The 15452-nt window shown below is 44.4% G+C and overlaps 1 protein-coding gene across 1 annotated transcript in view; it reads right to left on the bottom strand.

The window, feature by feature from the left end:
• Positions 1–15452, bottom strand: part of SETX (senataxin) — a 251608-nt gene that overhangs the window by 48404 nt on the left and 187752 nt on the right. Inside the window, 2 exon segments of the mRNA XM_077486163.1 lie at positions 15072–15179; positions 15268–15417. Of these exon segments, the coding sequence (XP_077342289.1) occupies positions 15072–15179; positions 15268–15417 (258 nt within the window).

Below are 15452 nucleotides of genomic sequence, written 5' to 3'. Positions count from 1 at the left end.
CACTGGTGCATTCTTTTTTAACCCTTTCATGACCAAGCCTATTTTTGGCATTTGGTGTTTACAAGTTAAAATCCATATTTTGTGCTAGAAAATTACTTGGAACCCCCAAACATTATCTATTTTTTTTTAGCAAGAGACTAGAGAATAAAACGGCGATTGCTGCAATATTTTATGTCACACGGTATTTGCGCAGCAGTGTTTTAAGCGCAACTTTTTGGGAAAAGGGACACTTTCATGAATAAAAAAAAAAAAACAGTAAAATTAGTATAATTTTTTTGCATAATGTGAAAGATAATGTTACTCCGAGTAAATAGATACCAAACATATCACACTTTATAATTGCACGCACTCGTGGAATAACGTCAAACTACGGTACCTAAAAATCTCAATAGGCGACGCTTAATTTTTTTTTTCCAGTTACCAGGTTAGAGTTACAGAGGAGGTCTAGTGCTGGAATTATTGCTCTCACTCTGACGATCACAGAGATACCTCACATGTGTGATTTGAACACCGTTTACATATGCAGGCGTGACTTCCGTATGCGTTTTCTTTGCTTCGCAAGCTCACGGGGATGGCGGGAGCTTTAAAAAAATTTTTTTTTTTTATTTGTTCTAAAATACATATTTTTTTTATCCCTTTTATTGCTGTCACAAGGAATGTAAACATCCCTTGTGGCAGTAATAGGTGGTGACAGGTACTCTTTATGGAGGATCGGGGTCTAAAAGACCCCCGATCCCTCCTTTACACTTCAAAGTATTCAGATCGCCGTTTTCTGCGATTCTGAATAGTGTATATATTTTTAAATCCGGCGCCATTGGCAGCCAAGTAAACGGGAAGTGACGTCATGACGTCGCTTCAGTGTTTACCATAAGGAGACTGGAATGAAGACACTTACGGCTTCATTCCAGTCCCTGCCCAGCCGCCGGAGGCATCGGATCGTGCATCGGCGCTCCCGTTCAAATCGGTAAGAAGCGGCGGGAGGGGGTGCGTCCCCTCCCGCTCCTCCGGCATAACAGCCGAGCGGCTTTTAACCGCATCGGTTGTTATGCCTGGAAAGCCAATCGCCGGCTCTAAATCAGTACCGGGATGATGCCTGCAGGTGAGGGCATCATCCCGGTATAACCCCTGGAAGCCGAGTACGCACATCTGCGTACACTCGGCGGCAAGGGGGATGTTCCAAACAGTTGATTTGGCCACACCTAATGTTTTTTGCTATCTCTCTGATGGGTTTGTTTTGTTTTTTCAGCCTAATGATGGCTTGCTTCACTGATAGTGACAGCTCTTTGGATCTCATATTGAGAGTTGACAGCAACAGATTCCAAATGCAAACAGCACACTTGAAATGAACTCTGGACCTTTTTATCTGCTCCTTGTAAATGGGATAATGAGGGAATAACACACACCTGGCCATGGAACAGCTAAGCAGCCAATTGTCCCATTGCTTTTGGTCCCTTAAAAAGTGGGAGGCACATATACAAATAGTTGTAATTCCTACACCATTCACCTGATTTGGATGTAAATACCCTCAAATTAAAGCGGACAGTTTGTTTCATTTCAAATCCAATGTGGTGGTGTACAGCGCCAAAAAGATTAGAATTGTGTCAATGTCCCAATATTTATGTAATCTTAATAATGCCTAAGGAGAATGGGCCAATTGTATTAACTCTTGCAAACAGACTTCAGTGTGATAGCAGCCGTGGAAACCACCCAAACAGCACTGATATGTATGTACCAACTTGTATGCCTTCTATAAACAATATTAACACCTGAAACATGTTATTTGAAGGTACTTTATTGAAATGTACTGCTTGAAATGAGTCATATTCTATTGCGCAGCAGCATTTTTATTTTAGTTTTATTCGTTGCTTTGTACAGTTGTATTTACTATATCTATATTTTAAAAAAAGTTGCATTCTATATATCATTTTGACAAGTGTACAGTGAGTAAGAAAAGTATTTGATCCCCTGCTGATCTTGTACAATTGCCCACTGACAAAGAAATAATCAGTCTATAATTTTAATGGTAGGTTTATTTGAACAGTGAGACACAGAACATATCGAGAAAAAAAAACGCATTTCAAAAAAGGTATAAATTAATTTGCATTTTTTTAAAAATCTTTTTATAAGTTTGCAATTAGAAGAACAAAGAAAACTAACAAACATACATTGGTCTTACATGGCGATAAGGCCCTTGCAAGGACCACCTGCATCTCGTCATATATAATCATCATACATAAAGCTTGAATTGTTATACCATATATAGTAGCACCATTCAATGGGTCACTCTAATGTGGTTCATGCTTGAGCATAACAGGGCGACCCCTGTTATATTTTCTGTGCACAGGCCACACCCACTCGAGAGCCACCGTGGGCTGAGTGTCTGTTAAGAGGCCTCCGAGGCAGAGGAGGGGTCTGCCAGCCATTTAGACCAGATTTTGTCATATTTGTTGGGGCAACCTCGATTTGCGTATGTGTCCTTATAGAGGGGTAGGCTGTTGATGAGTTGTTTCCATAAGGAAAGAGGGGGGTTGGTCTGCGCCAGCTAAGGGTTATGGCTTTGCGGGCATAAAATAGTATGAGTCCCACTAGCTTGCGACCCGCCACCATAGGGATTAGTTATTCTACCAGACCTAGTATGCAGACCGCCATTGATGGTTGTATTTGCACAGATGTAATTTGCGTGATAAAGTCCAATACCACCCTCCAGTAAATCGACAATTGCCGGGCAGGTCCAGAAAATGTGAGTGAAGTCACCAGGAATCCCACCACATCTCCAGCACCCAGGAGGTGAGTCAGAGTTGATTTTGTGCAGTCTATGAGGGGTGAAATAAGCCCCGTGAGCCATTTTAAATTGTATCAGGCTGTTTCTTAGAGAGACCAGGGATGTAAAAGGGAAATCCCATGTCGTCCCAGTCATTGCGGTCAAACTCCAGGATGTCATGGAGCCACTTAGACCTCAGCTTTTCCAGAGTTGGAAGAGAGATAGTGATCAAATGGGAGTATAATTGCGAGGTGGGTTTTTTGCACAGTCGGATCTAAGGAGGACTTCTAGCGGAATCAGTTGAGGAGGGGAATTCAAGAATTGGTAACCAAAGGCATGAGATAGTTTGGAAAGTGGGATTAGGGATTGGTTGGGGACAATCTGTGACACCATTTTTATATTAAATTTTGTCCAGGCATGAGGTTCCGGCAATTTGTAGATGTGCTATAGGGTCAGGTTTAGTCAGAGGGGGGCATTGGGGGAGATTGCCTGTTTAGGGTATTTTTCGATTTTGAGACCTGCCCCCCATGCACGCAATGTGGTGCGCATGGAGGGTGTTAGCTGGTAGGGGGCCCGGTGGCCATGAAAAAGCAAGACTTTGAGCGCCTCAAGAGATCCTAGCACTGCCATCTCAAGTTGGGTAGCTGGATTGGAACTGACACACCAAGCCACCCTGAGAGGTCGGACGTATCAGCATGGTCAAGGCATGACTGGGATGCCCACAGGAAAGAGGCAAGGAGGCGATGCAGGTGCGTGAAAAAAGATTTATGTATCCACTGTGGGGAGTGGCGGAATAGGTATGTGAATTTGGGTAATATTTTAATTTTAAACAAATGAATACACCCCATTAGTGAAAGGGCAATGATTCCCGTTGCAGAGTCTCCTGAACTACCCAGAGATAGAATTAGGGGTAGGTAGTCGGAAGCCTGCCTGGAGACCACCACCCCCCGGTAGTTAAAAGTCTCTACTCATTGAAGGGGAATGTTAGTGGGAGCTATGGCACGGGCCTCTGAGTCTATGGGACACAAGAGAGACTTCGTCCAGTTGACTTTGAGGCCCATGACAGAGGAAAAGGAGTTTAGGATTTGTAGGGCACCCTCAATCGATTGACCCGCATCATTGAGGAAATGTATGAGGTCGTCTGCATATAGGGCGACCCGCTCCTCCAGCCAGCTAACCCGCAGCCCCCTAACATGGAGGGAGGTGTGAAGGGCTTCTGCGAGTGGCTCTATCGCAATGGCAACTAAGGCCGGAGAGAGGGGGCATCCGTGCCACGTACCTTTGGACAGATGGAAAGGCTGTGACAGGCCCCATCCCAACTTAATGGCTGAGGTGGGGTCTCGGTAAAGAGCCTTAATCCATTCGATAAAGAAAAGGGGAAACCCCATCCGTCGGAGGATCTCCCAGAGCGGTGTGGGAAGCCTTCTTACTTTTGGAATGCGAGCGACGGGTCCTCGGGGGGCCCATCCATAGTAAGACCTATTCTGAAGGAGGGCTAGTGTTCTTTGTGAGAGATAGCAGGTGGACACTGGGCCCCCAGGAGCAGGGCAGAGGATGAGGTGGCAATGTCCCAGCTGCACAGGGCCAGGGCTTGCCACAGGGTGCAGCTTTTGCAAGGCTGGGGATGCAGGGAAGACAGTACAGTGCTGATGGGGCACAGTAAGGCTGGGGCACAGTACCTGTATGTGGTGGATACGTCCGGTGCTGTAGGCCGCAAGGTGGCAGCGGGCCTCTGGTGTCCGCGAGAGGTTGTGCGGCAATTCTGACAGCCCACTGGTTCCCCCAGCAGCTAAGCTGCCCTCCGGAGATGGCCACCACAGGCGTGGAAGGACCCGCCCACTCCCGGTACTCAAGCATGGGGATGGTATATGCAGCGTGTAGGCGGCCGCAGCCCTGTAGCAGCTTGATTAGCCGGCCAAGGCTCGCGATTTCGACCTGGGCTTGTGTGGATGGTGTCTAGGGACAACCGGGGAGAGAGAAAGTGCACTGGCTTGTCAATGTTACAGGATGGCGATGGATCAGCGGAGCTCCCTCTACATCCGGACACGCCCCCAATTGATTTGCATTTTAATGAAATAAGTATTTGATCCCCTATCAGTCAGAAAGGTTTCTGTACAGGTAACGAGCTGGGCTACAAGACCATCGCCAAGCAGCTTGGTGAGAGGGTGACAACAGTTGGTGCAATTATTTGCAAATGGAAGTAACACAAAATAACTGTCAAGCTCCCACGGTCTGGGGCTCCATGCAAGATCTCACCTCGTAGAGTTTCAGTAATCATGAGAATAGTGAGGAATCAGCCCAGAACTATACAGGAGAATTTTGCAATGATCTCAAGGCAGCTGGCACCATAGTGACCAAGAAAACAATTGGTAACACACTGTCGTGAAGGACTGAAATCCTACAGTGCCCTCTGCAAGGTCCCCCTGCTCAAGAAAACACATGCACAGGCACGTCTAAAGTTTTCTGATGAACATCTGAATGATTCAGAGAACTGGGTGAAAGCGTTTTGGTCAGATGAGACCAAAATCGAGCTCTTTAGCAACTCGCCTTTTTGGAGGAGGAGGAATGCTGCCTATGACTTCAAAAACACCCTCCCCATCAAACATGGAGGTGGAAACATATTGCTTTGGGGTGTTTTTAAGCTAAGGGGGGCAGGACAACTTCACTGCATCAAAGGGAGGATGGATGGTTCCATGTACCATCAAATCTTGGGCGAGAACCTCCTTCCCTCAGCCGGGGCTTTGAAAATGGGTCAAGGATTGGTATTCCAGAATGACAATGACCCAAAACACATGGCTAAAAGGCAACAATGAAGTTGCTTTAAGAAGCACATCAAGGTCCTGGAGTGGCCTAGCCAGTCTCCAAACCTTAATCCCATAGAAAATATGTGGAGGGATCTGAAGGTTTGAGTTACCCATCGTCAATCTTGAAACCTTAATGACTTAGAGAGGATCTGCAAGGAGTGGCACAAAATTCCTCTTGAGATGTGTGCAAACCTAGTGGCCAACTACAAGAAACCTCTGACCTCTGATTGCCAACAAGAGTTTTGCCACCAAGTAATAAGTCATGTTTTGTGAAGGGGTCAAAAATACTTATTTAACTCATTAAAATGCAAACCAATTTATAAAAAAAAAAAACTTTTTTTGAAATACCCTTTTCTGGACATTTTGTTGTTATTCTGTCTCTCACTGTTGTTCGAAGAGTAATCCTCTTGAACTGTGGTGGATCGCTTTTCTCCCCTCTCCACCTTGGAATTTTTTTTTTCTTGTCACTGGTCCAGCGTATTACATTATTTAGGTGGTAGGCTTTAGGGGACAGCGGAGGAGGGGAAAAAGGGGGATTGAGATAAATATTTTTCGGGAATTAAACCACCTGACTATATGCTATTATGCCATCGCAGCGCACCACAAAAGTAAGCCAGGCAGCAGCTAAACTGGGGAAATTTGCGCACGCACAAGGTCAACTTTCTGAGCAGAGCTCCCCTAAAAACAACAGCCGAGAATTTAGCATGTTGTCCAAACCACAGACCGGGGCCCCTGCTCTCATCACAAGAAAGTCAGGGACATGGACAACTCCTGTGAAGGCAGTGCATCCCCCTGCAGGAAACCCTTTGGGGGAGAGGATGGAGGATGCGCAAAAGCGGTCATTATCACCAACTAAAATGGTAGCTTTGGGGGAAGCAGAACCATCATTGAGGGAAGTACTGAACGCAATTAACTCTTGTAAAACTTTCATAAATGAAATGTCTACCCAGCTTCAAACTATTCAGGAAGACATGTCCCTCGTTAGGCATGACATGCAAAAAGTTTGCTAAAGGACTACCGCCCTCGAGGGGAGGGTCAGCCTATTAGAGGACGACATGAACCCTCTTAAACGGGAGATGAGGACTATAAGGGAACAAATGGCTAACTACCAGATAAAGATCGATGAAATGGAGAACAGGATGCGAAGGAAGAACTTGAGGATAGTGGGACTCCCAGAAAGTAGTGAGGGTACAGATCCCACTACATTTTTGGAAAAATGGTTTAAAGACTTATTTGGAGAACAGTCCTTCTCACCCTTTTTTGCACTGGAAAGAGTTCATAGGACCCCCTCTAGACCTCCCCAATCAGAAGCCCCTCCTAGACCCTTACTGGTAAAACTGCTTTACTATAAAGATAAAGTAACTATATTAAATAAACCCAGAGAAATGGGTAATATTCTTCACAATGGCAATAGGATCTCTATGTACCCAGATTTCTCACCTGATCTGCAAAAAAGAAGGGCTAAGTTTGGAGAAGTCAAATGCAAATAGCAACGATTAAAATTGAACTATGCACTGTTATACCGGGCAAGACTTCGTATAAACACCCTCGGGTGGAAAGGAGGGGGGGTGGCGGGGAGGGAACAACAAGCATACCACTCCATGTTTCTAAGGGGTGGAGCGAAGAGTTCTCTCTATTTGTGTTGTCTGTTTTGTTACATTTGTCTTATCTTGTTTATTTTATTAAATGAGGGTTGTATGGTTTTCTGAGGGGGTGTGGGATAGGGAGGGAAGAGTGTGAGAACACAAGTTTAAAGTTGATAACACTTAAATTGATAGATGAAGGTAAAGGTCACATTTGGAAGCCCCAAAATAGGCCCAGTGGGCAGGTGAATGGTGTGCATGGGTGTATGAGATGATAAGTGGGTTGCTTGGTACAAAAGACTGTGAACACAATTATAGGCATGAGAGGAGGTACGGATGTATGGGATGGAATGAGTGGTGGGTCTGGCACAAAAGTTTGTTCGATTTAAATCACAGGTATGAGAAGAGACACCATGGAGTCACAAAAAATGATACGAGAAAACTATATACATTTGAAAAGGCACTGGTTAGATTCACAAAAAAATTTAACTATGATAGTTATGCGCACCCAGGTTAAAAAATTAATTTTGTGCTCATGGAATGTCCGGGGAATGGGAGATACAGAAAAAAGCAGCAGTCCTCCTGATTGCAAAGACATACGAGGTGGCTATCCTTTGTTTGCAGGAGACACATCTTACTAAAATCTCTATTCCCCAATTGAGATGGAGGAACTACAGCACACAGTTCCATTCAGTACACACCTCCTATTCTAGGGGAGTGAGTATATTTGTTAGATCAGGGGTGGCTTTCTCTTGTATGCAGGCTAAGGTGGATGAATACGGTAGATTCATTTTTTTATTTTGTAAGATTGAGAACAGAGTCTGTGTATTAGCAAATGTGTACTTCCCTCCACCCTTTAACGTTTCAATCCTTTGTGAGCTTGCTGAGTTTGTTGTGGATAAGCCGAGAGTGCCGGTGATAGTAACGGGGGACTTGAATATGTAAATGGACCAGAGACTAAATAGTGTCCCCGGGGGGAACCTAACGGGTGGTGTCACGGATAGCCGGCTCCTCGATTTTTTAGGGGAGACAGGATTGTGGGACATCTGGAGAATACGGAACCCGGAGGCCCGACAATACTCGTGCTTCTCCAGGACACATTCGACACTCTCCAGGATTGACCTAGTGCTGGGAAATCACGAAATGATGTCCATCATAAAGAATGTCAACTACAGACCAAGGGGTCTGTCGGACCATTCCCCAGTGACAATATCACTAGAGCTGGGCGAGTAACCATCCTGGGGAGTGGAGGATAAACCCATTTTGGATCGAACTGATGGAGGATCCGAATGAGATATTGGCATCAATGGGGGAGTTTCTCGATTTGAATAGAGGTACCGCCTCAAAAGGAATAGTGTGGGACACTCTGAAGGCTTTCCTAAGAGGCATAATGATCCAACAAATCTCAAAAATTAAAAAACAGACTAAGGACTGGGAGAGACTAAATAGGGGAGAGGGTAACTACAGCAGAGGAACAGTATATCAATGACCCAACACCGGATAGACTTAGGAAATGGATAGAGGAACAACAAAATTATCGATTAATGACTCTTAGAAAAATAGAGAATAAACATCTCTTCCAGAAACAATTTGCCTTTGGAGAGGGGGAAAGTGCGGGACGTATACTGGCACAATTAGTTAGGGTGAACTCCCCCCAATCCGTTATACCCACGATAAATATAGGAGGAGATGGAAGGGTATCCTCATATACTCCAGAAATAGTGGGCAAATTTAAAGAACATTATGAGGACTTGTATAGATCACAACAGGAGGAAATGGGGGATGAAATGGACAGCTTTTTCAGGGAACTGAATTTCCCCTGTCTTGATGAAACAGATAGAACTGAGTTAGATAGACCTATAACGATAGAGGAAATACAAAGGGTCACTATTGAGATGGCGCAACAGAAATCCCCGGGCCCAGACGGACTCCCGACCAAGATATATCGGCAGTATGGGAAGGTATTGCTTCCCGAGCTGTTGAGGGTATTGAATTGGTCATTAATGAGGGGAGAGCTCCCCTCATTGATGATGGAATCCACCATAATCACCATACAAAAAGGAAGGTAAAGACCCACTTTATCCTGCCTCATATAGGCCTATCGCTTTAATAAACACTGATATAAAAATACTGGCAAAGGTCTTGCCGGCTAGGGTGAACAAGGTTATACTGAAACTCCTCCACCCCGATCAATCAGGTTTTATACCCGGAAGAACTATTATCACAAATATAAGGAGGGTATACTTGAATCTTCAGGTCCCTACGGATGAGAGTGGAGAGAGGGCTATTTTGTCTTTAGATGCCGCCAAGGCCTTTGATAGTCTTGAGTGGCAGTATCTCTGGAGAGTTATGGAGACGGCCCAATTTGGACCGGGTTTCATGAAATGGGTAAAAATGCTCTATAGGGCACCAGAAGCCAGAGTAAAGGTGAATAATGAAAAGTCCGATAAATTTAGACTGGGGAGGGGGACAAGACAAGGGTGTCCCTTGTCACCCCTCCTCTTTGCCATTGCAATTGAACCTCTGGCCATTGCCCTGCGATCTTCTGCTCAGGTGAAGGGTCTTAGAAGGGGAGACTTGGAAGAAAAAGTGGCATTATACGCGAATGACCTACTGTTATTCCTTGGCAATACACAGGATTCCCTTCAGAAAGCTATGGACATTATTAATAAATTTGGCCAAATTTCCGGACTTAAGATAAATTGGGAAAAATCTAGCCTTCTGCCAGTAGATCCTCTGGGAAGCCCCTTGCCTGAGGAGATGACACAGATCCAAGTAGTAAGTAAATTTAAATACCTAGGAATAAACGAATCCAGAGACCCTCAACAGTACACTGCAGATAATATAATTCCGTTACTGAATAAATTTAGGAGGAAGACAAAAGTGTGGAAACGCCTGCCATTATCTGTGGCAGGTCGCTGTAATTTAATCAAAATGATATGGATGCCGCAGCTTCTCTATGTACTGCATAACTCCCCAATTTGGTTATATAAAATGTGGTTTCAAAAGATAGATATGGTGTTCAGGGAACTGATTTGGAAGGGTGGGTTGGCAAGAATTCGATTGAGTACTCTGCAGTTACAAAAACAGGAAGGAGGAGTAGCACTCCCACACCCCTTTAGCTACTTCCTCGCGTCACAACTCCAGTATATGGGGGGGGGGGGGGGGTAATTTAGAAGGGGGAGAGGCAGGGAGAAAAATGCTCCTACAAAATACACCACATGACTCAATAGTGGAAGCTCTGGAGGCAGGATCCTTCCCATTAGGACTCCCTACTTTGAGTTTAATGACGAGAGTGTGGGACACAGCGAAGGCCATATTAAAATAGAGAGGATTTAATGAGTATACCCCCTTATGGAAGAATAGTACATTGGGAGAACTGCAGAAGATGGGGACAGTAAGAGAATGGGAGAGATGTGGAATAAAATTTATCGCTCAGCTATACCAAGATGGTGCCCTGAAAACCTTTCAGGAACAGAGATTATTTTGCTCTACCAAATAAATCCTTTTATAAGTATTTACAGGTCAGGCACGCACTGGAGGAGCAGTTTAGAGGGAGGACCTTAGAATGGAGTGCAATCCCAGTACTTCAAAAAATAATTAATGCAGAAACAGGAAAAGGTTTAATTTCGAAAATATACCCACATATAAACAAGGGGAGAATGGGAGGGATAGAGACCCCTATGTACAAGAGGAAATGGGAAAAAGATGTGGGAGATATCTCCGAAATACAATGGAATCAAATTCTTTAACTGGCTCCGTTGGTATCACTCTCTCCCTCTCAGAGGATGTCACATCTGTTATTATATAGAACCTATTATACTCCTCGTAAACTTTTTAAATTTGGCCAACGGCCGGACGCAAGCTGCCCCCGGTGCAGAGACATGGAGGGGAGACATGATTCATATGTTTTGGAGATGCCCGAAGTTGATCCGCTACTGGACGGAGGTGACAGGAACCACTGATCGGGTTTTTGGAACCTCCACCAGGATGGAGGCGAAGTATTGTCTCCTGGGATTAGTTGAGGGAGTTGGAAACCCGGGAAGCAGCCAGACGGCGGTCCTGAGATGCCTATTTCAGGCAAGGAAATTGATTGCCCCAAGATGGTTGTCGGTGTCGCCTCCGTCCGGTAGAGAATGGATAAATAGCATGAATGTGGTAATTCTTAAAGAGAAAGTTATATATAAAGACTTTAAAGGGACTTTAAAGAAATATGAAAAGATGTGGAAACCTTGGTGGGATGCCAGAGGGATTGATATGTGAATAATAATAGTGTGAAAAATAAATATTTTAACGATGAAAAGGGTGGAAGTGTGCGAGAATGGGGATGGGAGGGAAGATTCATAGAGTGGGAATCTAGATTACATGGAACATCAGCTAGGATGGCCCTCATGATACCAATCCCCTCTTAGGTCAACCAAGATATGAATCATCCTTTTTTATATTTTTTATCTGATAAGGTGATGGGGGGGGGGCTGAGGGGATGTTCAATTTTGATGTATTTTGTAAACAAAATAAATATCTTAATAAAGAAATAAAAAAAAAAGATGCAGTGCCGAAAGATGCATTGCAAAAAGTGGTCTGGTCTTTGGCCAGCAAATTGGTCTGGGGCTTAAGTGGTTAAAGTGGAACTTTACGCTCTTAATCAACACTGACTATTTTGAATCCTTCTGCTGCTAGCATTAGTAAATAGATAAGAAATGTATCACATTTAATTGTTAAATTTTATTTTTTTACATTTCTTTTTTTACTTCCTGGTTTCCATGCCTAGGCAAATGATGTCACACATCCCAGGAGTCTTCAGGAGGGAAGGAGGGGTTTTCTCAGCTAAGCACTCCTTGAGCTAAGAGCAGAGGGATTCTAGGAAGTAAATGCTACATGAATCACCTGCCCTTGCTCAAGATGGTCACAGCCCAAAATGCTAGGGGGGGTTCAAAGTGTTTTCTCAGGAAATAAAAGCTTGGAAACATGGATGGGCGAGTTTGTTTTGAATATAAAAAAGTGACTTACATAAGGCTTTTGGTTTGTGGTGCTCAGATAGTGTGTAGTTCCACTTTAACAGGGTCAATTTGAAACAAAAATCTTGCACAACCATGGTAAAAATCCATACCAAGAGGTCAAGTCACAAGGACAAAGCCAGAGAATTTCAAGGACAGAACAAAGAATGTGAATACAGACTGCAGAAGTTGCCGTTGTCATTAGACATGCACTGCAAGCAGCCCCAAAACCACTGGTAGAATGCGTGCTAGGGGCACTCAATATAGCAGGCCTGCCCTTCCCTAGAATCAGATGACCATGTGACAGTATGCAATGTATAAGGCATAAGGTAAGAGACAAGACCTCAGGAACTAAACTAGTTTCTCAATGCTGTATGGTGGGAAAGAGACCATGGAGCATGCTCAACACTCCACCCAGTGGATGACAACAGCACGCTGTCCTACAGTTTTAACTCTTCTGTGTCAAAACCAGAAGGTAAAGGGATAAAAGCAGTTATGGGAGCTCCTGGTTCTCGGTTTAACCAGCAAACTCACCAAGACTCCAGACATAGGACAAGTGATAAATGCTAACAGCTCTGGATCTGGAAAGCACTCCAGAGCTTTTATGGAGTCTGGAAATCAGTGTCCGAAGACCACTTTCAGGCTATGCCCAGTGAAGTTCAGACACAGTACTCAAAGCCATGCTGAGGTCAGCCATGTTGGAAAGCTGCAATTGAAGCGATGAAGCCTCAAGCAGTGATGTAACCAAGAGAAGTGACTAAAGAAAAAAAAAAATTTGAAAAAAGATGCTAAGAAAAAGTCAGTCCTATCACATTTCTGCAGGGCAGAGAGAACAAAGCGCAGATCCCAATGAAGCACAGGCTGCTGTAAAGAGGGTTTAATATGAGATATACCTTGAAGACAGGTTTTTACAAGGTACAGCGAAGGGGTCAAGAAAAGAAAAGGCCAAGACATAACCTTTAAGGGTACTTAAAGCAAAGTTCGGACCTTAAATGTTTGTACCTCACATTCTGGCCTTCCAAGTAATCTCTGGGACTAGGTGCCTATGCTCACATCATGCAAAAATGAAAAAAAAAAAAAAAAAAGGGGGGGGGGGGGTGCTGTAAGGGGGGTTTGAAGGGAGATACACCAAGGGAGAGCATTTGGAAAAAGAATGGACAAGGTCCAAATTTGTCCCCTCAGAGTGCTTAAGGCCAAGTGCTGGTCAAGACTTGATTGCTATGAACTCTGAGGTTAAGTGCAGTGCAGGCTTTCCGCAGGGTGACTGTTTGCCTGAGGTTTTGTTGTGGCTCCCTTTCTCCTCTTTTACACCATAGCTATGGGTGAAGGTATTCCCCTGAGAGGTACTCACAGAGAGCAGAACATACTTTAAGCCTGTTTAGGAGTACGCAGAAACCTGGGTGTAGACTGTACTGTAGCAAAGTCCTTGTGGCAAAAGGGTGTGAGGAACCATCTGAGTACCTTATATAGGCACAAGGTAGACGTGAGAATAAAGTGCGAGACCAGTGGTGTGCTGTAACACCTGCTGATCCATCTAAGATTACACTCTGAGTAGTATAGTTCTAACACCAAAGTTTGTATTTTCCCGAACATAACCTTGGCGTTTACTGTAATGGATACAATCTGGCCCCGTCTTACCTTGTCCAAGTGGCTGGGCTCTGTATAGAGTTTAGACTTGACCTATCAAGCATGCTCCCAAAGGGATCCCCAGGGTCTGGATTCCATAGGGATGGATCATGGTCCTGGACCTAGGGAGCTTCCATGCAGGATCCAGCACAGCACTCAAAGCAACATTACAGGCTGTCCCCATTATGTGGAATCAATCAAGGTTTTGAGGTTTCACTGACCTGGATGCATGGCTTCTATTGTGGTATTAGAAGACACTGAAGGAGTTGATTGAAGAATCCAAAGATAAAATAATAAACTAGCAAATATAAGAGTTCCACATAAGGGAGAAAATGTACATCAACTTAGGACACTAGCTAGAAAACAAGGACACGGAGTTGGGTATGGTTATAGGGTAGGCACCCAGGGGGTGTGCCATCAAAAGCTTGCCAGTGTCCAATCACCTGAAAGTGGTTCTAAAAAAAGGTACAAGTTTTATTTTATTTTTTTTTACCTTAATGCATTCTCTGCATTAAGGTAAAAAACCTTCAGGGTGCGGCTCTCCCCAGCCACCCTTTACATGTACCTGAGCTTGATCTCAATCCAGCAATGTGCACAAGAGCATAGGTGTTCTCGGTTCTCTCCATCCTCATTGGTTCAGACACAGCAGTGGGAGCCATAGGCCCTTGCTGCTCTCAATCCCAGCCATTGAGGAGGAGCAGGTGTGAAGACACGCAGAGTGGGGTTCAGAAGCACGCACCAGTGCAGCCATAGCAAGCGGTTTGTTATGGGGACCACTTGGCAGGGGGAGGAGTCAGGAGTACTGGTGGGAGACCCGAGAAGAGGCGGGCCTGCACTGTACAAAATCATTGTGTAGCATGAAAACATGTTGAACAAAAAGAAAAAAAAAAAACCTTTAGAATCCTTTGATGGTATGAGCTTTCAACCCAGGATCTAGGAGTACATATAGTGTGCCCTGAACTGTACGACAGTAAACCAGAAATCAGCTTGCACGTCTTACAATTTCACAGAAATACAGGTGAGGAACAGAGGTTAAGATTGATGGGCAACAAATCTTTACAGGGAGTCTGAGTTCACTTATTTTATTACTAACTCACATAAATTACAAAGGGGCTGTGGATGATTAAATCCAGTAAAAGCCTGACCCCTTGATTGTAGGAGGTATAGCCTAAAAAACACCACAGTTTTTAAAAACACAGACCAACTATTTCTCCTAATTTTGAAAAAAAAGTGAAAACTCCATTTGACAGTTTCATACATTGCATTAAAATGGTGAATGCCGTTAGAAGGACAAGCTTACCATTGATATAACCGTTGGTGGAAGCTGTTCTGGGTCTCCCACTAACACCAATTTACAACAGCGGTGGAGGAGTGGAATGAGCGTCTCCACTTCACATGACTGTCCTGCCTAAAAATAGAAGCATAAAGGGTGTAGGCATCTCATACCCAGTAAGATGGTACATGTGGTAGATAAAATCTTGGCTCAAAATCCTGACCTCATCCACGATGACACAGCTGAATGGCTCCTGTCCCAGCTGTCTGAAGGCAGATTCCAGTAGGATGCCACCGCTGGTACTCAGTGTGCAGCAAACAACGTGAGACTCCAAAATGACATTCCGCTGAAACTCCTGAGGCCTTCTACGTTGCTGCAGATCAAAAAGAAATCTAGACATAATCAAAC

The sequence above is a fragment of the Lithobates pipiens genome, unplaced genomic scaffold (genome assembly GCF_037356315.1).
Source record: "Lithobates pipiens isolate NorthernLeopardFrog02 unplaced genomic scaffold, aLitPip1_a1.2 Scaffold_1, whole genome shotgun sequence".
Taxonomy (NCBI): domain Eukaryota; kingdom Metazoa; phylum Chordata; class Amphibia; order Anura; family Ranidae; genus Lithobates; species Lithobates pipiens.
Note: the sequence above shows the minus strand (reverse complement) of the source record. Positions and strands in the feature narration are given on the sequence as shown.